Raw genomic sequence first — 23,123 nt, forward strand, 5'->3', positions numbered from 1 at the left:
TTCAGTAACCCCCAGGCTCTGGACCTACGAGTTTTGCTCCGAGCACAGGTGGTGCAGGACTCCACGTAACCCCTACAGTCCTTAAGTACTTGGGGCCACCAGAAAGTACGCTGGACAAGATCAGCAGTCTTGTAGGCACCAAAGTGCCCTGCTAGTGCATGATCATGGCAAAGTTCGAGAATGGCCACCCGTAAGCATTCGGGTACAAAGATTTTTCTGCCGTACCAAAACAGTCCATCCCTGACCTGTAACTCTGTTCCAACGGTGGGTGTTGACCCCATGGAAGCTTGTTTCAACCGCGAGAGCAGATCTTCCTGTAGCAGGAGAAAGTTCCCTAGGGCCAGGATAGTGTCAGAGGGTGAAGTTTCTTCAGATTTGTGAAACATCCTAGAGAGGGCATCGGGTTTCGTGTTCTTGGAGCCGGGCCGGTAAGTAACATGGAATGAGAACCTGGAAAAGAACAGGGCCCACCTAGCTTGTCGCGTACTCAGCCTCTTTGCAGACTTCAGGTATTCCAGGTTCTTGTGATCTGTGTAGATCAGGATAGGATGAGCAGCTCCTAACAGGTATCGTTCTTCCAGGGCAGATTTTATAGCCAGTAATTCCCGATCACCTACGTCATAATTTCTCTCCGCGGGGGACAGCTTTCGGGAAAAGAAGGCAACTGGAAAAAGTGAAGCTTTGGTACCTTGTCGTTGGGAGAGGACAGCTCCTACAGCGATTTCTGAGGCGTCTACTTCCAGGACAAATGGTAGAGAAGAATCGGGATGTTTTAAGACATCCGCGGAGGTAAACAGTCTCTTGAGGGACTCGAAGGCGGCTTGAGCTTCTGGGGACCAATGAAAACGCACCCCTTGCTTGGTTAGTTGCGTGATTGGGCAGATGATAGTGGAGAACCCCTTGATAAATTTCCTGTAAAAATTGGCGAAGCCAACAAAACGTTGGACCCCTTTCTTGTCAGTGGGAGCTGGCCAGTCAAGAATTGCAGAAATCTTTTGTGGATCCATCCTTATTCCTTCTACAGAGATAACTAGGCCCAGAAATGAGATACTTTCTTGTTCAAAAGCACATTTTTCAGCCTTGGCGTACAGCCCGTGTTGCCGGAGCCGGTCCAGGACACATTTAACATGTTTGCGATGAGAGTCCAGAGAAGGGGAAAAAATGAGGATATCGTCTAGGTAGACAATGACAAACAAGTCTAAATAGTCCCGGAAGACATCATTAATGAAATACTGGAAGGTAGCGGGAGCATTGCACAATCCGAAGGGCATCACCAGGTATTCGAAATGCCCAAAGCGGGTACGAAAAGCTGTCTTCCACTCATCCCCACTTATGATACGAACCAGATTGTAGGCCCCTCTGAGATCCAGCTTAGTGAAGGTAGAGGCAGTTCCCAGTCTCTGAAATAATTCTGGTACCAGAGGAAGCGGGTATCGATTCTTTACTGTTATCTTATTTAACTCTCTGTAGTCGACGCAGGGCCGGAGGGTATGGTCTTTCTTTTCCACAAAGAAGATGCCTGCACCCGCTGGGGAAGTGGAGGGTCGAATGAAGCCTTTCTTCAGGTTTTCGTCTATGTAAATTTTCAGAGTCTCCTGTTCCAGTTCGGTCAGTGGAAAGATCCTGCCAAACGGAAATTCAGCCCCGGGAAGGAGTTCAATGGGGCAGTCATATGCCCGATGTGGCGGCAGAGTTTCCGCCCCCTTCTTACTGAAGACGTCTAGGTAGTCATGATATACTTCAGGAACTGCTTGGCAAAGTTTAGAATCAGAGTCCAGACATAGTAAGGATTCTTCAGGAGACAGTACTGCTGGCAATAAGGAGAGAAAAATGTGATCTCCCCGGTCACCCAGTTTATAGCAGGGTTATGGGCCTGCAACCATGGCATGATTGGAAACAAAGGAGATGGGATAATGTCCAAGCGAAGCAGTTCCTGATGCAGATTGGAAACAGAAACTGAAAGGGGGGTAGTCTCTTGCGTAACTGGTCCAGATTTTATTTTTGAGCCATCGGCCAGGTGGATAGAGAGTCCTTGAGCCTTGTACAGCAAAGGGATTTGGTGTTTACTGGCAAAAGAAGAGTCCATGAAACAACTACAAGCCCCCGAGTCAATGATAGCGGAGACCTGCAAAGTCCTTCCTGGGAGCTGCAACGAGACAGAAAGAGCGAGGTGAGAAGAGGTCTTAAGCCAAGCAGTAGTAGAGCCAGATGAGACAGACATGCACTTACGGAGCTTGGCAGGACAGTTCCTGACATAGTGCCCAGGTTCCCCGCAGTAAAGGCACAAGTTGTTGACCCGACGACGTTGGCGTTCCTCCATCGTGAGAGCAGGGTGAAGGACTCCGAGCTGCATAGGTTCGGAAGTATCAGGTGTTGGAACAGGACTAGGAGTGGGAGCCGGATGAGAGTAGTTAGGTACCCGAGGCAGCATCCAGGAGGGACGAGTAGACACAGCACCTCTTTCAGCTCTTCGTTCCCTCAGCCGTCGATCAATTTGAATGGCCAGATTAATCAGGGCATCCAGAGTTTGTGGGACTCCCACACGAGCCAGTTCATCTTTCAGTGGTTCTGAGAGCCCCATACAAAACTGGTAACGAAGGGCCGCATCATTCCAGTCTGTATCTGTACTCCAACGGCGGAACTCAGCGACATAGTCCTCTACAGCCCTACGCCCCTGTTGAAGGGTATGCAGGGTGGCTTCGGCCGTAGCGGAGAGTTGAGGGTCCTGGTAGAGCTGGGCCATCGTATCAAAGAAGGTGGTCAGGTTGGTTAGGACCTCTGCTTTCTGTTCCAGCAAAGGATGAGCCCAAGCTTGAGGATCTCCCAGGAGCAAGGACACCACGAATCCCACCTTGGTGGCCTCAAGTGAGAAGGTGCAAGGCTGTAGGGCAAAGTACAGTTCACAAGAGTTCCGGAATGCTCTGAATTTACTTCGCTCTCCAGAAAACTTTTCAGGCATGGGAACCCTGGGTTCGGGAGACAACATTACCACTGTCGGAGAAGAGGTGCTGGAGACGGAAGCGGACGGAAGAGGCCCCTGAGCGGTTGTGGGTGAAGTGAGAGCTTGGACCTTTTCCTCCAAACGAGTATATCCCTCCTGGAGACTCTTAACAGCCTGGGTGAGGCCAGCCAGATGCAAACAATGTTCATCCATGGGAGAGGCTCCCTGCGCGGGCTCGGTCATGGCTTTCTGATACTGTCACGTACCTGGTGGTAGAGCCCGACTTGCAGGAGGAGACCTCTCTTGCGGCTCCGACTCAAGGGCCCTGGTAGTGTATACAGGTAACACAAGAGACAAGAGTGGCACAAGTGTCTGGCAGGATCAACAGCTGGATCAGGGGATGGCTGGAATCGGAGGGAAACAGGATCAGCAGGCAGGTGCAGGAAGCTGAAGCAGAGCGGCAGGCGGAGAGGCAGGACCAGGACACCAATGCAGGAACTCTGGCAGAGGCAGGACTTCAGGCAGGTGCTGGAACCACTATTGGAGGTAGAGCAGCAGACGGCACCGGAACAGGAGGCTGGAAGCAGAGCAGTCAGACAAGCCGGGTCGGAGGTCAGGCGGTCAGTGGAGGTACCAAGGATCAAGCAGGTGGATGGTTGGACGAGCCGGGTCGGTAAACGGGCAGACAGCAAAAGTACCAAAGGATCAAGCAGAGGGGAAGTCAGGCAGGCCGGGGTCAGATGCAGGCAGATAGCAGGAGTAGTAGGTAAACAAGCCGGGTCAACAGGTCACAGAAGGCAGGTTCTCAGAATCAGGGTACTCGCACGCTGTAGATCAGAAAGCAAGAACTGGATGTGACCAACTGAGTTAAATAGCCCGCCTAGCGCCAACGAGCGCACACACGCGCGCACGACCGCGCACGCGCACCCGCGCACCCGCGGACGCACGGCGGAAGGTCCGGACTGACCACTGCTGGCAGGATCCTCGTGACAGGAAGACTCTGAAACAACCCAACATACTACTGCATTGATCAATGATATCTTAGCGCAGGTATCTCTACCCAAGCTGTCTCTGCAGCAAATAGAACACTTAAACTTACCTGTTTCCAAGGAAAAAATCTGCAAAACCATAGACTCGCTGCCAGCCAACAAATCTCTGAGCCCAGATGGCTTCATAGGCGAGTACTATCAAACCCACAAAATCATTCTGTCCCCCCATTTAACCAAATTATTCAATACTACCATAGCCTCCTCCTCCTTCCCACCAGAAATGCTAAATGCCTTGATTGTAACTCTACTCAAGCCAGGGAAAGAACCGGACTAACTTCCATCCTATTTCACTGTTAAACACTGACATTAAATTGTACGCCAAAATTATAGCCAATTGGTTGATAAAAATGTTGCCACATCTCATACACCCCGACCAAACTGGGTTTATGGGAGGACGACAGACCTCCGATGCCACCAGAAGGCTGACGAACATCATCCACATAGCCAACTCCCGGGGGAGGCCTTTTTTGCTTCTACTGTTAGACGCAGAGAAAGCCTTCGATAGGGTTCACTGGGGATACATGGATACAGTATTTTACAAATTCGGATTCTCTGGCACAATTCTTATGGCTATACAAGCCTTGTACTCAACACTCTCAGCCCAGGTTTACACCTCGGGAGTACTCTCTAAACCATTTAACATAACCAATGGCACATGCCAGGGGTGCCCGCTATCCACGCTGATTTTTAATTTAATACTAGAACCCTTAGCAGCCCACATCAGATCTCACCAAAATATAAAAGGATTTCAGATTCGCAACTATAAACATGTCATTAGTCTGTTTGCTGATGACATTATATTGATGCTCACAGACCTGGAAAAATCCCTGGCTTCGGTGCACGATACCTTGCAATCGTTCAACCAAATATCTTACTACAAAGTGAATGAGGGCAAATCATACATACTGGGGCTGCGAGTGGATACGCAAGTAAGGGATAGACTCAGTTCACACTTTTCATACAAATGGAGCAGGGAGGGTATAAAATACTTGGGAATAACCCTGACCACTTCTACTAAAAACCTGTATTGAGGAACTATGTCTCCTTCTCAAACTCTCTCCCAACAAAGCTCCAAGAGATAACCAAGATAGAGCTATTATGGTCAGGACGTTTGGCAGCTTTTAAGATGATTATACTCCCACAGTTAATATATCTGTTCAGATCACTTCCCATTCCAGTTCCCAACAACTATTTTTCCAAGATCCAATCCATGGTAAACAGGTTCCTGTGGAAAGGGAAAAAAGCAAGATGGGCATTTAAAAACTCGGTAGCTTCTAGGAAAGCGGGAGGGGTAGGGGACATACAGGTTAGAGACTACTACCTTGTCTCGGTTTTAGCTCAACTACGTACATGGGTCCCCAACTCACCTAGAACGAGATGGCAAGAGCTAGAGGAAAGCCTAATTCCCAACAACAACTTACACGACTATTTAATGGTCAGCAGATCCAATCCCTCCCACACTACATCCTTGGCCCCATCAATGAAAGCATCGCTACAGGCTTGGAAAATACTGCTAAAGCAAAAGTTTACGTTCCCCACCTCTACACTACCTACTCCTATCACAAGCCTTTCCATAGTCATGCCAGACATCCACATATCACAATGGGCAGGAAAAGGCATCAAGAATATAGAGGACATTTTGGTAGGCCCCACAATAAAAACATTTAGAGCCTTACAAATTGAATTTGGGTTAGAAGAGTCTGAAAGTTATAGATACCTCCAAGTTAACCATCTTCTCCGCACCAATCCCCCTCTACAAATCCAACTACCTTGGAGGGTAATACTATATCTTAGCAAGAACACAACTAGTATCAAAGGAATCTCTCTCTTTTACAATGCCCTAGATAACAAACTAGTTTTCACTAAACCCCCCACCATTGGAGCTTGGGAACGGGAACTGGGAGGAATATACTCACCAGATCAATGGAGGAAAGCTTTCCAAACGACATATGCTTCCACCAAATGTGTTAATCTATGGAACTGACTCAAAAGATCCAACACAGGTACATTGTACCATATACTCTGGGATTGCCTGATTATTCGCAACCTATGGGACACAGTATTTCTTATGATCACACAAATAGCAACGAAACATATCTAAAACTCCAGGTCTAGCTATCCTTTCACTGGAAATTGACTTAGTCCCCAACCCCACTAGGAGAATTATATCACACATCCTTCTGAGCTCCAGGTTAGCAATTACTAGACACTGGAAACATCAGGATCCCCCTACAATAAAATAAATAATAATGACCACTAATATGCATGCTACATACGAAATTATGTTCGCTTCAACCCAAGGCAACTTCCACACATCACAGCTATAATGGAAATCGTGGACTGATTGGTATAAGGTAAACAGCTCCAAAAAATTTTGATCCTCCAAAAGCTCAAATATGGGAAGTGTGTATACATTCGCCCATTTATCTTTTGATTTCCTTTCTACTTTTTTTTACTATTACTGAGTTTACGTTTTAAAGATCACAAACCAATACAACTGTCTTGTTACTACTGACCTGTTTTAAGTATGAACCAACATTGACACGTCGGGGGTGGAAATCCCTATCTATGACACAGTGTGTACCCATAGGGGTGTCGGAGGGGGATCTGCCCCTCCCCCAGAATGTTAATTGATAAAATGTTTTTCTTTTCTTATGTTTATTCTATTGGACCATTCTTTGTTCAGATTCTGTGAGCATTGTTTCAAATGCATGTCTTTTCATTGCATTTGAAACAATGTATCTTTGATTCAGTTTCCTATCATAACTATGATGAACTATGTTTGTAACTTCTAATTTTGACAAACTCAATAAAAACAATTGAAGTAAAAAAAAAAAAAAAAAGTGTTGGCTCTTATTCAGAAGTATAACAATCCTTTAATCTATAATATAACGTGTGATAGCATGTGGTTGGGTCCTACAAACTGGCTTTGGAGAGCATGTGTTTATTGTCAGAAGTAATGTGAGATCATACAGGCAGGGCAGGAACTAGCCAGCACCGATGACACTGCTGCCTTCTTGGCATATTTCACTATGTACAGTATCTCACAGAAGTGAGTACACCCCTCACATTTTTGTAAATATTTTATTATATCTTTTCATGTGACAACACTAAAGAAATTACACTTTGCTACAATGTAAATGTAAATATATTTTTAAAAAATAATAGAACAAAGTGGGACTCTAATTTTGCCTCAGAGGAGTACAAAAAATTGAAAGACAATATAATTATACAAAAAATAAACAAATTTTTATTTTTTTAAAAACAAAAGTGGATGCTGAAATACAGGGCATACAAAATAAACCCCACCCATTCCGAGAGACGGATGTCTCTGTCTCATTGGAAGAGGAAATAAAAATATATATAGACGAATACAACAAATCGCTCATACAAAATAAAGATAACAAATTTGCAAAAGATTCAGTAGCCTTCAAAATGGGAAGAGCATATAAATGGAATACAACAGAGGAAATTTCAATCGATTTAGGCAAACCGACAATGGGAATGTCTCTGACACCTCAACATCTTCATCTTTTCATTCTCAAACAAACTACACATACTCATAATATGGGACCAACTGCTTCTTCACAAGAACATCCAGAAGCAAGTCGTACTCAAGCGTACAAAAGGATACGTCTGATGGGGAGGAAACCTAGACCCTCAAATGTTCGGGCACTGGCCTCCAAAGAAAAAGTCCCCACAACTCCCAAACCATCATCCCACATTGCACAGAGCCACATAGATCAATTTGTCACCCATGCCACCTAACACACTCAAGCACATTTGATGTAATCAACCTTACCTCACAAACTTTCACCGATACGGAACTGGAAATTCTAGGCCTTGGGCTCAATTTCTGCCCCATACGGGACACAGATCATTTTGAAGTGGTGAAAGACATCAACTTGTTTTCCAGGAAGTTCAATTTTAAAACTTTCTGGCATAATCAGACCAATAAAGTAGAAACCCTGAGATCAAATGGTCCCGCATGGATTATAAAATGTTGAAAATCCTAACACAACTGGAAAGGGAGGGTGGCGTTTGGGATGATCCTGAAACTATGCACCAAATGCTAACTGACACAGAGGTTAGTGCACCTTCAGGGTTCACACCTTCTGAATATAAAAGTAAATCACTTAAATTCCCAGCCTTTTCCAACCCGAACCTTAAACTTTTTGTGGATCACACAGCTCAAGATATTCGAAAAATGAATGCCATCCCAACAAAATCTAATCTAACGAACATTCAAAGAGCAGCCTTAAATCAAATAAAAAAAAAGAGAAGATATAATAATTAAACCATCTGATAAGGGGGGTAATCTGGTCATTTAAACTACAGAGGACTACACAGCTATGTGTTTCAAGAACTTGGAGAACTCCTTTTAGTACCGTCGGATTTCTCCATCTAAAATTCACGATTACCAACGGGAGTTCTTCAGTATAATAGATGGTGCTTTTTCTAAAAACCTAATTTAAAAAATACACACAAAAAAAAAATACACAAGACTATTTAAAACTCCAACACCCTGTCACTCCTAATTTTTATGCTTTACCTAAAATCCATAAATCCCTATGCCTACCTCCAGGTAGGCCTATTATCTCGGGGGTAGGATGTCTTACCCAGCAAGCCAGTTCTTTAATAGACGATTACCTATGCCCCCATGTAGAAAGCTTACCCACGTATCTGAAAGACACCATCCATGTCCTGACAGCCCTGGAAGGCTTATTTGTACCTACTCACACCATTCTTGCATCTATCGGCGTTGAGGCTCTATATTCCAGTATCCCTCATGACAAGGGGATTGCAATCACCTCCACTTTTTTAAATGAAAGAGATCTTGACACCATTTCCTACAATGCATTTATCATAGAAATCCTGTACTTTATTTTAAGTCACAATGTCTTTACCTTTGACGGCTCCCACTGCCTCCAGGTGCAGGGTATGGCGATGGGGACCAAATGTGCCCCATCCGACGCAAACCTGTACCTGGGGGGTGGGAGCTTGAGTTTTTTTCATCAGATTCTTCCTCGATATACCTGCGCCACACCTTAGTGTGGCGCAGGTATATCGATGACATCCTGATTTTTTGGACAGGGACCCCGGAACTCTTATTAGAGTTCGTAGAGGAACTCAATCATAATGACTACAATCTGTCTTTCACCTATAACTGGCACAGAGAGACTCTTCCATTTCTTGATTTGAATATACATAAAGACACAGAAGGAGTTATTACCACCAATCTACATCGGAAAGATCCTGCTCATCCGTCACACCTAATTGGTTCCAGGGTGATGACATGCCATTCGGGGCCCGCCCCCTTCTCCGCAGGGATCGGCTTTCTCCCCGTCCGTGGTTATTTTCCATGGCCAACTGGGTTTAGTGATCCCCTTCCCTCCTTCCATCTGGACTGCAGAGTATTTGGGTTGTGGATTTGGGGTTTCTTTATACGCTATTCTCTCTGCGTGCATTAGTCACGGAATTCAGTGCATAGATGGACTTGCTCCGGTACCTCTGGATTTTTTTATCCAGGTGACTCGAGCAACTCCAGGAATCCTCTCTCATACATCTCCTGGGACCAATTATGCTAGTTAGGCTTCCCTATATAACACACATTCCCTCAGTCTCTCCTCAGCGGCTCATTCCTCCACTTGTGAGGAACACTGTGCAGAGACTGTGGGTATAAAATTGCAGGTATTTTTTATTTTGATTTTTTTTTCTTTACTCATGTTTTTTTCACTCATTAGCTGTCTTTCCTCTCAGACTAATATTCTTTTTGTCTGTGTGGATTAGACTACTCTGGGCTGCAGATCACCTCTTTCCACCCTGGGACGTGTTTTAAAAGTTTATACTCACACTACCATTTATCATATTTGAAACCAATGATTCATATTTCTTTGGAAATAATTACAGTAGGTGACTGCGATATTGTGTCAATTTCGCTGTTAACGGCGAGATTTGACACCTGCAAGCCCCTTCGCGGGAGCCAGCGGCGAGCATTAAGACTGTAATTTATCTTAAATTTTGTTTTTTTGAAAATAAAAATTTAAGGCACAATTACAGTCCCACTTTGTTCTATTATTCTTTTAAATATATTTACATATATCTACTGGGATGGTGCCTCTATAGGAGTATTAGTGTTCCACGGTGTTTGTGTTCCACGCTCACCCCACCCCTACACAAAAACTTGCTACAATGTAGAGTAGTGAGTATACAGTTTGTATAACAGTGTAAATTTGCTGTCCCCTCAAAATAACTCAACACACAGCCATTAATGTCTAAACCGCTGGCAACAAAAATGTGTAAACTCCTAAGTTAAAATGTCCAAATTGGGCCCAAAAGTGTTAATATTTTGTGTGGCCACCATTACCTTTCCGTACAGCCTTAACCCTCTTGGGTATGGAGTTCACCAGGGCTTCACAGGTTGCCACTGGAATCCTCTTCCACTCGAAAACATCACAGACTTGGACGATGTTCGAGATCTTGCGCTCCTCCACCTTCGAGGATGCCCCACAGATGCTCAATAGAGTTTAGGTTGGGAGACTTGCTTGGCCAGTTCATCCCCTTTACCCCCAGCTTCTTTAGCAAGGCAGTGGTCTACTTGGAGGTGTGTTTGGGGTCTTTATGTTGGAATACTGGCCTGCGGCCCAGTCTCCAAAGGGGAAGAGGATCATGCTCTGCTTCAGTAAGTCACAGTACATGTTGGCCTTCATGGTTCTATCAATGAATGTAGCTCCCCTGTTCCAGCAGCACCCATGCAGCCCCAGGCCATGACACTCCCACCACCATGCTTGACTGTAGGCAATACACGCTTGTCTTTGTACTCCTAACCTGGTTGCCGTCAGACACGCTTAACACCATCTGAACCAGATACGTTTATGTTAGTCTCATCAGACCACAGGACATGGTTCCAGTAATCCATATCCTTAGTCTGCTTGTATTCAGTAAACTGTTTGTGGACTCTCTAGAAGAGGCTTCTTTCTGGGATGACAGCCATGCAGTCCAATTTGATGCAGTGTGCAACGTATGGTCTGAACACAGAGGCTACCCCCCACCCCTTCAACCTCTGCAGCATTACTAGTAGCACTCATCCATTTATTTCCCAAAGACAACCGCTGGATATGATGCTGAGCATGTGCACTCAACTTCTTTGGTTGACCATGGCGAGGCCCGTTCTGAGTGGAACCTGTCCTGTTAAACCGTTGTATGATCTTGGCCACCATGCTGCAGCTCAGTTTAAGGGTCTTGGCAATCTTCTTATAGCCTAGGCCATCTTTATGTAGAGCAACAATTCTTTTCTTCAGATCCACAGAGAGTTCTTTTCCATGAGATGCCATGTTGAAATTCTAGTGACCAGTATGAGAGAGTGAGAGTGATAATACCAAATTTAACACACCTGCTCTCCATTCACACCTTCAAACCTTGTAACACTAAAGCCCCATACACACTATCAGATTGTCTGCTGAGTTTTTCCTTCAGATTTACCAAAACCATATAATATGAGGTCAAACCTTAGGAGTTTCAATGTGTATGCAATCAGGCAGGCCCTTCTACTACATGGTTTTGGTAAATCTGAAGGAAAAACTCAGCAGACAATCTGATAGTGTGTATGGGGCTTTACAAGTCACATGACAACGGGGAGGAAAAATGGCTAATTGAGCCAAATTTGGACATTTTCACTTAGAGGTGTACTCACTTTTGTTGCCAGCGGTTTAGACATAAAATGGGTGTACATTTTGAGGGGACAGCAAATGTACACTGTTATACAAGCTGTACACTCACTACTTTACATTGCAGCAAAGTGTAATTTCTTCAGTGTTATCTCATAAAAAGATAAAATAAAATATTTACAAAAATGTGAGGAATGTACTCACTTTTGGGCGATAATTGTACATCAAATACATTCAGTGTTCTAAAAGTGCCTTAATGACACTTATCACACTCCAGTACACCAGGCATAAACATGTATAAACAGGACCAGGCATATACATGGCATAATTAGGCATAATACACTTGACACTTCCTACCATGTTACATTCAGCCTACCGGAAAGTCTCAAAGATTTTGGAAGTGGTCATCGACATTAGGGCAGGCAGTGGCTCTGAAAATTAGCTATTCATCTGGAGGCGGGGAATTATGAGCTATTTTATGGCAGGGAACACTATGCAGGACAGATAAGTGCAATTTATATGGAATGCACTCCATTTAAAGCCTAACTCTGGCCACAATAAAACTAACATCCATCCTTCTCCACCCCTCCTTAAGTCATAGCCACCCTGTAGCTTAAAGGTTTAGGTTTTTTTAGTGGGTGGAAGTACAGTATTGTTTTTTTTTTTGTTTTTTTGAGGGGGTACATTTATTGATTGTGGCACTGATTTGTGTTTCTTTATGATGGCTATTACACAGAATGTAATGCCAGTGGGTAACAGTTGGAATGCATGGTGGAAAGAATGGTAAGATATGGCAGGAAACAAAGACAAAATAGACAGCTGTACTTACAATCACATGATACAACATGAATAAACCTTACTGTTATAAGATGGCACTAGAAGACCTAAACATACACGGTCAACAGTAATGAGCATGAAAAAGGATTTCTCTGCACTATACATATTCAGAAAGCAGATTTGATTTACTAAAGTCCAATAGGCTGTTCACTTTGCAAGCAAAATCCTGAGAGAGAAAACGAGAACGTTTTGCCCCTGTAGAAATCATTAGTATGCCCTCATCTGAAATATGCAGTTCAGGGCACCAGTTCTCAAAAAGGATATCGGGGAACTGGAGAAAGTGCAGAGAAGGGCAACCAAACTGATAAGAGACATGGAGGAGCTCAGCTATGAGGACGGATTAGAGGAACTGAATTTATTCTCTCTTGAGAAGAGGAGATTTAGGCCCCTTTCACATGGGCAGACAGTTCAGATCCACCTGTCAGTTTTTTAGGCAGACCTCAATGGACAGGGGGATCAGGAAGGATTTTTTTCCCCTGCTGGAGCACATTGGATCATGCTTCGCTGGGGGGGGGGTTACCTTACTCTGGATCAACTGTGGGTATGGGATTGTAAAAAAAAAAAAAAATTCTCCTTTTAATTGTTGAACTTGATGGACTCTTTTTTTAACCAGACTAACTATGTAACTTAACAGATAAATGTAACATGTTAGGTACTAATTAAGATTTTTCAATAAGTCTACATACCTGGGCTCTGTTAGTATATAAGACCGTCATGTCTCTCAGCTTCTCTAGACCTTCACTGTACCGCTGAATTGCAGTTTCATAATCACCTTTTGCATATGCTTCATTTCCCATTTCTTTTAGAGCTGTGAAAGGTATATAAAAGGGGAAAATGTTATCCTTACCCGATGGTAATTTTCCTTTCCTGATGCAAAGCATGACAGCATATAGGTATGTGTAGGCTCCACCCCTGCCCTATTCCAGGACCGGTTATACTATATAAGTAAGTCTCCTCCCTGCTGGCAGCATTCTCATAACTTAGTATCACTGAGAAGCCCCTTTGGGGGGGATCTATATGCTGTAATGCTTTTCATCAGGTAAGGAAAATTACCATCAGGTAAGTATAACATTTTCCCCTTTCCTGACACAGCATGACAGCATATACGTATGGAATGTACCAAATCACCAAACAAGGGTGGGTAATGCTGGAGTGTTTAAGTCGAGGATTAGATCTATCCCCACTAACGACTAAAATGTATTGTAGCTAAGGCTGCTGAGTCACTTTAAAATGGGTCCCCAACGTGTTGAATGTAGACCAGGTCGTAGTTTACATATTAGTTCTGGAGGGACTCCTTTGGAGTTCCGTCCATGGATTCGCAATCCATCTGGAAAAGCAATCTCTACCCTCAATTGATGGATTTGTCCTAGCCATCTAAACCCCTTGACTAACTTCATCCGCACCACTGCGTTTGTCTTTAATGGACAACAATTATCGTCTGAGGCCTGAAGACCCTTTTTATTTTTCCAGGAAGAAGGCCAAATTCTGTGTCTCTCTTCAACCTTAAATTTATTTCCAACGCTAGTGGTACTCCAAACACTTTAGTTGGGATATGCCAGAAGGATGATGTTCTAACCCAGATGCAGACCTCTGTATAGTGCTGAGGAAGAGACTAGAGCCACTTTGCTTAATAATTTCAGAAACAAGGTAGTTTATGGCTGGACACTTGGATAGCTGAGATCCTTCTAGACCTATTAGCCATACAAAATACCTCTTCAGTGTTACTGGCCATATTGAGGATGTCTTATCTCTTTGAATGGAGAGTGAGACAATTGGGTAGATTTACTAAAGGTGGTGCAGTCAAAATCTATAGCAGCTGTGCATGGTAGCCAATCAGCTTCTAACTTCAGCTTGTTCCATTAAGCTTTGACAATAAAACCTGGAAGCTGATTGGTTTCTATATAGAGTTGAACCAGATTTTGCACGCTTTGGTTTTAGTAAATAACACCCACCGTGTCCCACACTATTTGGAAGACCCCAGAGGGGAACCAACAACCCGCCCAGGTAATTTGAAATTGGTTTGCCAAGATATGCAACAGTTACTGGCTCCCAGAGAGTGAGGACATGACCGATCCTCATCTATCCTTTAATGCTGTCTCTAGGCTTACTTGGATACAATTCAATCCTTACAGTAGGTTTCCTATGATCTAATGTACTTGAAGTTTGGAGTAGACGCCCTGACCTCCATAGGACTTCAAACACTAAAGGTGAGACCTCCATGGGAGCCTTCACTTGGTCTCCAGCATCTGGATATAACTTGTCTGAATTTGGAAGATACCGTTCGCCACACTGTATGAGGTGTTGGATCTCAGGGAGAATAGGATGTTCTCAGATCTGAGTCTGTACCCACGGATATCATGGCCTGCAGGCCACTGGGTAATTATTATCCTCATTACCACTGAACAACTGCGGATCCTGATAAGGATCCTGGAGTCTATTAGGTTTGTTCAATATACATATTGTGTAATCTGCAGACCCAGCTGGATGTCAGAAGTTTTACGGCTTCCACTTCTGGGAAGCCACCGAGGTTACTGTCAGATCAATATCCTTATAGCTTTATTTGTTGCTGAACTCTTGAACAGTTGGTTTGGAGATTATCCCTTGACATCCAACGGCTTTGTACCTTACGCCATCTGGCAGAAAGTTGTAGGAAACACAAACCTAAAGGGCTAGCTGCTGAGTCTTTGCAGCATAACTGAGGCTCTCTTTGTTGCGTTTACGGAAGAAAGTCAGTCTGCAACCACTGCAACTCTGACTTTGGACACCTTTTCCTCCATTGGGATGAATACACGGCAAGTAATAGATTGTGATGATTGGTATGCCTTGTAGCTGATAAGCTGAAAGATTAGCTAGCTTAGCTACCTCCCAAAAAAGGGACTCCTCTGATCTCCTCTGTGGAGTCACTGTTCCTGGTGCAGGAAGCAAGTCTTTCCTTACTATAAAACCAGTTAATATAGTTGTCAACCTTCCATTGGGCCCCTCGGACCACATGGGTTACTACAGGCTATTTCTTTACCCTTTTGTGAGTGTGGGATGCAACCAATGGGAAAGAGCTATAATTTGTTCAAGTGAGATACTTATACTGTTGCTCTATGAGGGTAACTACTGTATTCTTCAGAGATTCAGAACTGCTTCCAGGCAGGTCATTGCTGTAATGAGACTAGTTGGTCTCTCAATGATGTCTCCTCCCAATTCGATCAGAGTCTGAACTAGAGCTTTTTTCCCTGGGCCTGGAAGATATTGCAACCAGGTTGTTGCCCAAACAAGGCTCACCAGAAGTCCTGGCTGCCGCAAGATAGGCACTACTGGACCTAATATCCTGGGAAACGCCAGGAGTTTGTGGAAAGGCCACAGTCTGCCAGATGAACTTCGTAGTGAACTCTCCAATGGTCAATCAAAGGTACATGCAGAAACATTAGTGTCTCAAAGTATGTATACAGTATACATGCGCACACTTGTTAGGTCTAAAGACCATCTACAATCTTAGCCTAGGTTTCCACTATTGCGACCTACAAAGTCGTGCAGTTTTGATGCAACCTTTATGAGACTTGAAGCAATGCCTGTGTATTCTTGAGGTCCATGTCCCCAAGTCGCATCAAAGTGGGATCAAAGTAGTGCAGGGACTACTTTGAAATCACTGCGATTTGAAGTCGCACCACTAGAAACGGTACTCCTTGGAAATAATAAAAAGAAAAATCCTGCTTTCAGCAGCAGCATAACCAGCTTTAGCAGAGAGGAAAAAAAAGAGAATGCTGCCTGCAGGGAGAAGACTTACTTATATAGTATAACCGGTCCTGGTATAGGGCAGGGGACGGAGCCTACCCATACCTATATGCTGTCATGCTGTTTCAGGAAATATGTATAAGAGAAGGGTAATTGTTTTCCATAGAATTTACAAATTTTATCTCATGGCAAGACATGGAAGCTCTAATGGCTGCAAAAGGCAAAACCTTCAAATATAAAGACCAGCAGTTACTATTGAGATTGTACAAGTGTTTAGGGGACCACTGTACACTGGTAAAAATGATTGTTGGCTTGTAATTTTAACATAAAGGTATAATTTTCAACAGAAAAATGAATGTTAATTAATTTACTATAATATTTTAGGTACCTTACTTAATTTTCATCAGTTCTTAAAACACACCTTTTACATTTACAAAAATAATGTATTATATTGAGTAATCTAGACAAAACTTTTAAGGTATGTACATTTTCATATTCTAATTGAGTTACATTTACTTAACCACATGCCGACTAGCGCACGATGATGTACGTCTGCAAAATGGCTCGGCTGGGCAAATGAGCATACAGGTATGTCCCCTTTAAATTGCAGCATTGTGGGTGCACGCGCCGCGTCCTCTATGGTCGCGGGTACCTCGATGTCCGCTGGGGGCCCCGTGATTGTGTCACGGAGCAACAGAATGGGGAGATACCTATGTAAACAAGGCATTTCCCTGTTCTGTCTAGTGACATGACAGATCTACTGCTCCCTGTCATCAGGAGCAGTGATCGCTGTCATGTCAGTGGTAGCCCACCCCCCGCAGTTAGAGTCACTCCCTAGGACACACTTAACCCCTTGATCGCCCCCTAGTGTTTAACCCCTTCCCTGACAGTGTCATTTACACAGTAATCAGTGTGATTTTATAGCAGCGATCGCTGTATAAATGACAATGGTCCCAAAATAGTGTCAAAAGTGTCCAATGTGTCTGCTATCATGTTGCAGTCACAAAAATCGCAGATCGCCGCCATTACTAATAAAAAATAATAAAAATGCCGTAAATCTATCCCCTATTTTGTAGACACTATAACTGTTGTTTAAACCAATCAATATATGTTTACTGCAATTTTATTTATTTTTTTACCAAAAATATGTAAATATGTAGAAGAATACATATCAGCCTAAACTTAGAAAAAATTTGCTTTTTAATATATATTTTTTGTGGATATTTATTATAGCAAATAGTAAAAAACATTGCTTTTTTTCAAAATTGGCTCTTTTTTGTTTATAGCGCAAAAAATAAAAACTGCAGAGCTGATCAAATACCATCAAAAATAAGCTCTATTGTGAGAAAAAAAAAGAACGTTGATTTTGTTTGGGTGCAATGTCGCACGACTGTGCAATTGTCAGTTAAAGCAATGCAGTGCCGAATTGCAAAAAGTGCCCTGGTCAGGAAGGGGGTAAAATCTTCCGGGGCTGAAGTGGTTAAAAAAAATGATCTTTTCATTTGGCTGAAATTGCAGGACGCATATATTTGCCAAACGTGCAAGTGCACGAGTTTTGATGTATATTTTAAAGATTTTGACGTCTTTGGAACTTGGAAAGGAAAGCCTGCATAAGGCGGTTCCCATACGTTTGATGCCCATCAGGACCAAATGAGCGCCACCAATGATATATATTTCAAAATTGTCAGCCATTTTTTTTTGTTTATAGTGCAAAAAATTAAGAAAGCTCTATTTGTAGGAAAAAAAGGATGTCTTTTTTTTTTGGGGGGGGGGGACAGCGTTGCACGACTGCGCAAACAACAATTAAAACGACATAGTGCTGAATCACAAAAAATGGCCTTGTCATTAAGGGGGTAGATCCTTCCAGGGCTGAAGTGGTTAAAATGCTAAATTACTTTACTAAAAGGCTCTAAAGTGGTTGTAAACCCTTACAACACACTTTGACCTACAGGTAAGCCTAGATTAAGGCTTACCTGTAGGTCCAAGAAATACACGGTTTAGGAGATATTTGCCGAAAGACAGGCATCGCTGTCTACGGCACATGCGCCGTAGACAGCGGCGCGCAGGCACACTGAGCGCGCCGCCCTCAACGGCGATATGCCGCACGTGACGGCTCCCGTACGCATGCGCGGGAGTGACGGCTTCGCCGAATGACAGCGGCGGAGCAGCGAGACCCACGAGAAGATGGATGCGCCGGACTACAGAGGACATCGGTGACTTCACTGGCTCCTGTGTCAGGTAAGCGACACATAATGGGCTACTATGCATCGCCATCGTCCATTATGCTTTGCCTTTGCAGGGAATGAAAGAGGAAGTAAACTCAACAGGGTTTACTTCCTCTTTAAAAAAAAGTTAATACATTCTGTATTCTATGTTCTTTACAGATATACTGTATATACATGTGTGTGTATCAGTTTTATTTGTTAGCTGAGAGAGGCATTTTATTCTTTTTTTTTTTTCTTTTTTTTATGTTTACATGTGATGCTGCTTTAATAATATTACATTTGTAACACTTTATAAATAATAAATGTTACTTTGTTTTGAAAGCCTGTTTCTTGAGACTATTTATTTTTTTTAAAACATATTATTGTATTATTTTTCTATAAAAAAAAACCTTCAAACATATATCAAATACATTTGGAAAATAAGTTTTACCAACGTAGAAAAATTGAGTTGGCTTTACTTGAACTTAAAAAATAATAATAAATAATAATTAAAAAAAAACTGGAAAAATTTAGTTGGCTTTAATTAAAACTATAGTTCTAGACTAGTTAAGGTATGTATTGCTAACTTAAAGCACTATGGTCTATAAACTGAAATAAAAAAAAAATGAAAACAACAAAGTTGCAAACATTAAAGTGGAGGGCCACCCTGAAAAAAAAAAATACATAAAAAATTAGAAAAAAAAAAGGAAAAGAAATTTTCTTTTTAACTTACCAGAAATGCCTGTTGCTAGGCACATCATCCTAATCTGCTTCTTCCTCCTCTGCGGAGATCTTCTATCTTCTCTCCTCCGTGCGGCGTCTTCTGGGTAATGGGTCGCGCTGTGTTCTGGGAACTGTGTGTCCCAGAACACAGCGCGCCCCATTCACAAAGCGCTGCGCCACTCATGCATGCGCAGTTGGAAACGGGCAGTGAAGCCGCAAGGCTCCACTGCCTGTTTCCCTTAGATAGAATGGCGGCGCCGGGACCCGAGAGCCGAGGGACGGGGCGGCCTCGGGCGGGCCGACATCGCGGGGGCCCTGGACAGGTAAGTCGGCTTATTAAGTCAGCAGCTACAGTGTTTGCAGCTGCTGACTTTTAATTTTTTTTTTTTTAAACCGGCCCTCCTCTTTAAGTCGGAGTCAGACAAAAATAAGTTCAATTGACAGTACTTAAAAATCTGATGCAAATAATTGCCTCAATTCTTTTGTGTAGACCCAGCACAATATTTTTTACAGTGTATAAAATTATTGATTACTCTTTATTTAGCTTTACTGACTCACATGAAATCCAATAGCTGCTGTCACTGTCAACAGCCTGGGTTACACACCGTTTCACATTTTCCAAGTAGATATGTAAGTGTCATATAACATTCTTTTAGTTGGACAAAAAGTTTGATCGCTGCTGTGCACACTCGGAAGCTGAAGGCAGTAAATAATAATAGGCAATTGACACATAAGATACTGATGAACATTATGTGGCCTCGTTCTACCAGGCTCAGTATAAATATACAGTATATTGTACTTTTGGATCATTTTAGTCCATCTTATCAAAACCTCTCTGGCTATAATTTCTTCTTAAATATTTTATAAGTCAGTCTGTACATTTATACTAAGTTACAACTAAATATTCAAATTCTTACCTAAAAGTAGAACTAACCTCTTGCTGTAAATAACAGCAAACAGGCAGGATTTTATTGCAGAAGAGACATGTCTCTTAAAAATAACCCTACCTGCCTAGTCGCCATTTCCTCGGCAGTGCAAACTGAGCTGTGCATGCCAGGATGTTGGCCTCCTGCCCAAGTGCAGAGGTGACGCTGTCTGCTGCCAGCCAAATTTAGAGGACTGGAACACAGAAGAAGATGCTGGTGCCAGTGTAGGACAGTTAGACTGGTAAGTATGGAAACTTTAGTTCCACTTTAGGCCAAGTTGCTGCTCTTTAAAAGTCATAGTGAAAAAGAGGCCAGGACCTCCTCAGGCTACAGAGAATATTTCAAGTGGAACTGAAGTTCCACTGTAACAAACAGTAATTTGACAAGCAATGTCTCCTCTGCAATAAAATGCCCTTACCTGCTTGGCCATCATTTCCTCCAGCAGTGCAAACTGGGCCTGAAGATGCTGGCGCTGGTGCAGGACAGTTAGACAGGTAAATATGAAGACTTTAGTTCTGCTTTAAGCCACACTGTTGCTCTTAAAGAGGAAGTAAACCCTGATGGGTTTACTTCCTCTTTCATTCCCTGCAAAGGTAAAGCATAATGGACTACTGTGCATCGCATAGTAGTCCATTATGTGTCACTTACCTGACACAGGAGCCAGCGAAGTCACCGCTGTCCCCTGTAGTCCGGAGCGTCCATCTTCTTGGTGGGTCTCTCTGCTACGCTGCTGTCATTCGACGAAGCCGCGATGACGTCACTCCCACACATGCGCACGGGAGCCGCCACTCGCGCCATATCGGCGATGACAGCCGAGCGCTCAGTGCTCCTGCGCGCCGCTGTCTACGGCGCATGCGCCATAGACAGCGGTGCCTGTGTTTTAGCAAATATCTCCCAAACCGTGTAGGTTTAGGAGATATTTCTTGGACCTACAGGTAAGCCTTAATCTAGGCTTACCTGTAGGTAAAAGGGGTTTGTAAGGGTTTACAACCACTTTAAAAAGCCATAGTAAAAAGAGTTCTGTACCTCCTCAGGCTACAGAGAATATTTAACATGGAACCGAAGTTCTGCTGTAACAAACAGTCGTTTGACACGCAATGTCTTTTCTGCAATAAAATGGCCCTACCTACCCGCTCAAGGTCACCTCCGGCACTATAAACTCAGCTGGCCATGCGCAGCTCAACTTACAATGCTGGGACAGTCTCTGTGTACTGAAATGACAGCCTCCTGTGTATGCATAGGAGTCATGTCTTCCTGCATCAACCAATTAAGTTGGATGAAAACTGGCAAACAGAAGAAGATGCCAACACTAGCGAGGGAGCATTGGAAAGGCAAGTTTAAGTAACTCCTTTAGTTCTGCTTTAAGATAATAACATGCAGGAACTGCCAGACTTCATGTTTCAACATACCCCCTTCTGAGTCAGAGCTAGAGTTCTTTAATCAATAAGGAACATGATCTCTGCCGAATGCAGAGCTATAGGTTTGACCATTAAACCTCTGCAGATAGACCATTGCTTTGACACAGAGTGAAAGGGTCCATCTCTACAGAATGCTGGCAGGGTACAGACCTTTTATTTTACTTTCTACTAAAGCTGTGGCTGCTTTCTAAAGAAAACAAATGTAAGAAATTGTACATCTTTTGTTTAGATGAAACCTGAATCTTTTTAGATGATTTAAAATGAAAGATCAGTTGGGCTTTAACAGTAAATCCACTTTTAATAAAACAGAGGTAGTCAGAAGGCCAGTTAAGTTAATATTAGTAATCATCTCTGTTCTTATTTATTCTACTGCTTGTATGTTTTAATATGATGTTTCCCCAGTCAAGTCATGCATGTGTCAAAATATCAGAACTTCATAAATCACTGGAGTAATTAATCATGTACATGAAGGTACTTTAAAACTTCTAGACTTTTTTATTTAAATATATTTTTTTTCTACAGGAAAAATATGCATTAGTATCTTAGCTATACTTTGGACATTAGTAGGAAATACCGTTTGCAAGTGCTTTGTTCTCCCTTCGTTTTTCAGCACGTTCCCTTGCGTCCTTCTCCAAATGGGCAAGGAAAACTTCTGATGGTAGAAAATAAAAGCTTTGATGTTGATTCATTGCATTACTCAGGCACAATTACAAGGTTTATCATTTGCAGCATAAGCATATAAAGTTATCTTAAAAATAAAAAATTATATATATATATATATATATATATATATATATATATATATATATATATATATATACATATACATAAATACAGTGGGTAAAATAAGTATTGAAAACATCAAAAAAATTCTTTAGGCCACACAAAGGTGATATTAATTAGTTAGTCCTGTCCTACTGCTATCTAATTGAAAAATCTCAAAAGCGAAAAAAAGAGACAGCGCTGTGCCCAGGTGTATATTAAATTAATCAAACCTAAATATATATAATTTTATAAATGTGTCCCAACACAATCCTAGAACTTTTTCCTAATTAAAATTGACATCTATGGTCACAAAAAAAAATATGATTTTAAACAGTGCATCACATTCCATTGGAGTACCTTTTGAATGTCCTTGCCATTAGCAATATATAGGAAGGACTATGAGGAAATTAAGCATTAGAATAGGAGAACATATTAGTATATAGGGATGGGCACAACGGACCCCTGGTCCGTTTGCACCAGAGCTTTCGAAAGTTCGGACCCGAATAATGAACCCTATTAAAGTCAAAGGGACTCGAATGTCAAAAATCAAAAGTGCCCATTTTGAAGGCTTATATGCAAGTAATTGGGCATACAATGGTTATAGGGGTCCGGGTCTGCCCTGGGGGACATGTGTCAATAAAAAAGAAAAGTTTGTGAAATGTAATTATTCAATGAGCAGTGATTTTTTGATTTTTAAAGTGAACGCATAAAAATAAAAAAAAAACTTCCAAAATAGTGCCTGGGGGGCCCCCCTTAGTCTGCCTGTAAAGTGGCAGATATGTGCCATGTCTAGAATCTTCTGCAGCAATAATTGAATTTATAAAACCCAAACAAATGACATTTTCCCTGCAAGCTACCTTTATTTTGCTC

At 42.6% G+C, this 23,123-nt stretch overlaps 1 protein-coding gene across 2 annotated transcripts in view; it reads right to left on the minus strand.

The window, feature by feature from the left end:
• TTC12 (tetratricopeptide repeat domain 12) overlaps window positions 1-23,123 on the minus strand; it is a 348,845-nt gene that overhangs the window by 226,069 nt on the left and 99,653 nt on the right. For both annotated transcript variants that reach the window (XM_077458134.1, XM_077458133.1), the window contains 2 exons: window positions 22,063-22,140; window positions 13,181-13,302 (listed from right to left, as the gene is read on the minus strand). In XM_077458134.1, the coding sequence (XP_077314260.1) occupies window positions 13,181-13,302; window positions 22,063-22,140 (200 nt within the window). The remainder of the gene's footprint in view (window positions 1-13,180; window positions 13,303-22,062; window positions 22,141-23,123) is intronic.

Source organism: Lithobates pipiens, unplaced genomic scaffold (genome assembly GCF_037356315.1).
Source record: "Lithobates pipiens isolate NorthernLeopardFrog02 unplaced genomic scaffold, aLitPip1_a1.2 Scaffold_27, whole genome shotgun sequence".
NCBI lineage: Eukaryota > Metazoa > Chordata > Amphibia > Anura > Ranidae > Lithobates > Lithobates pipiens.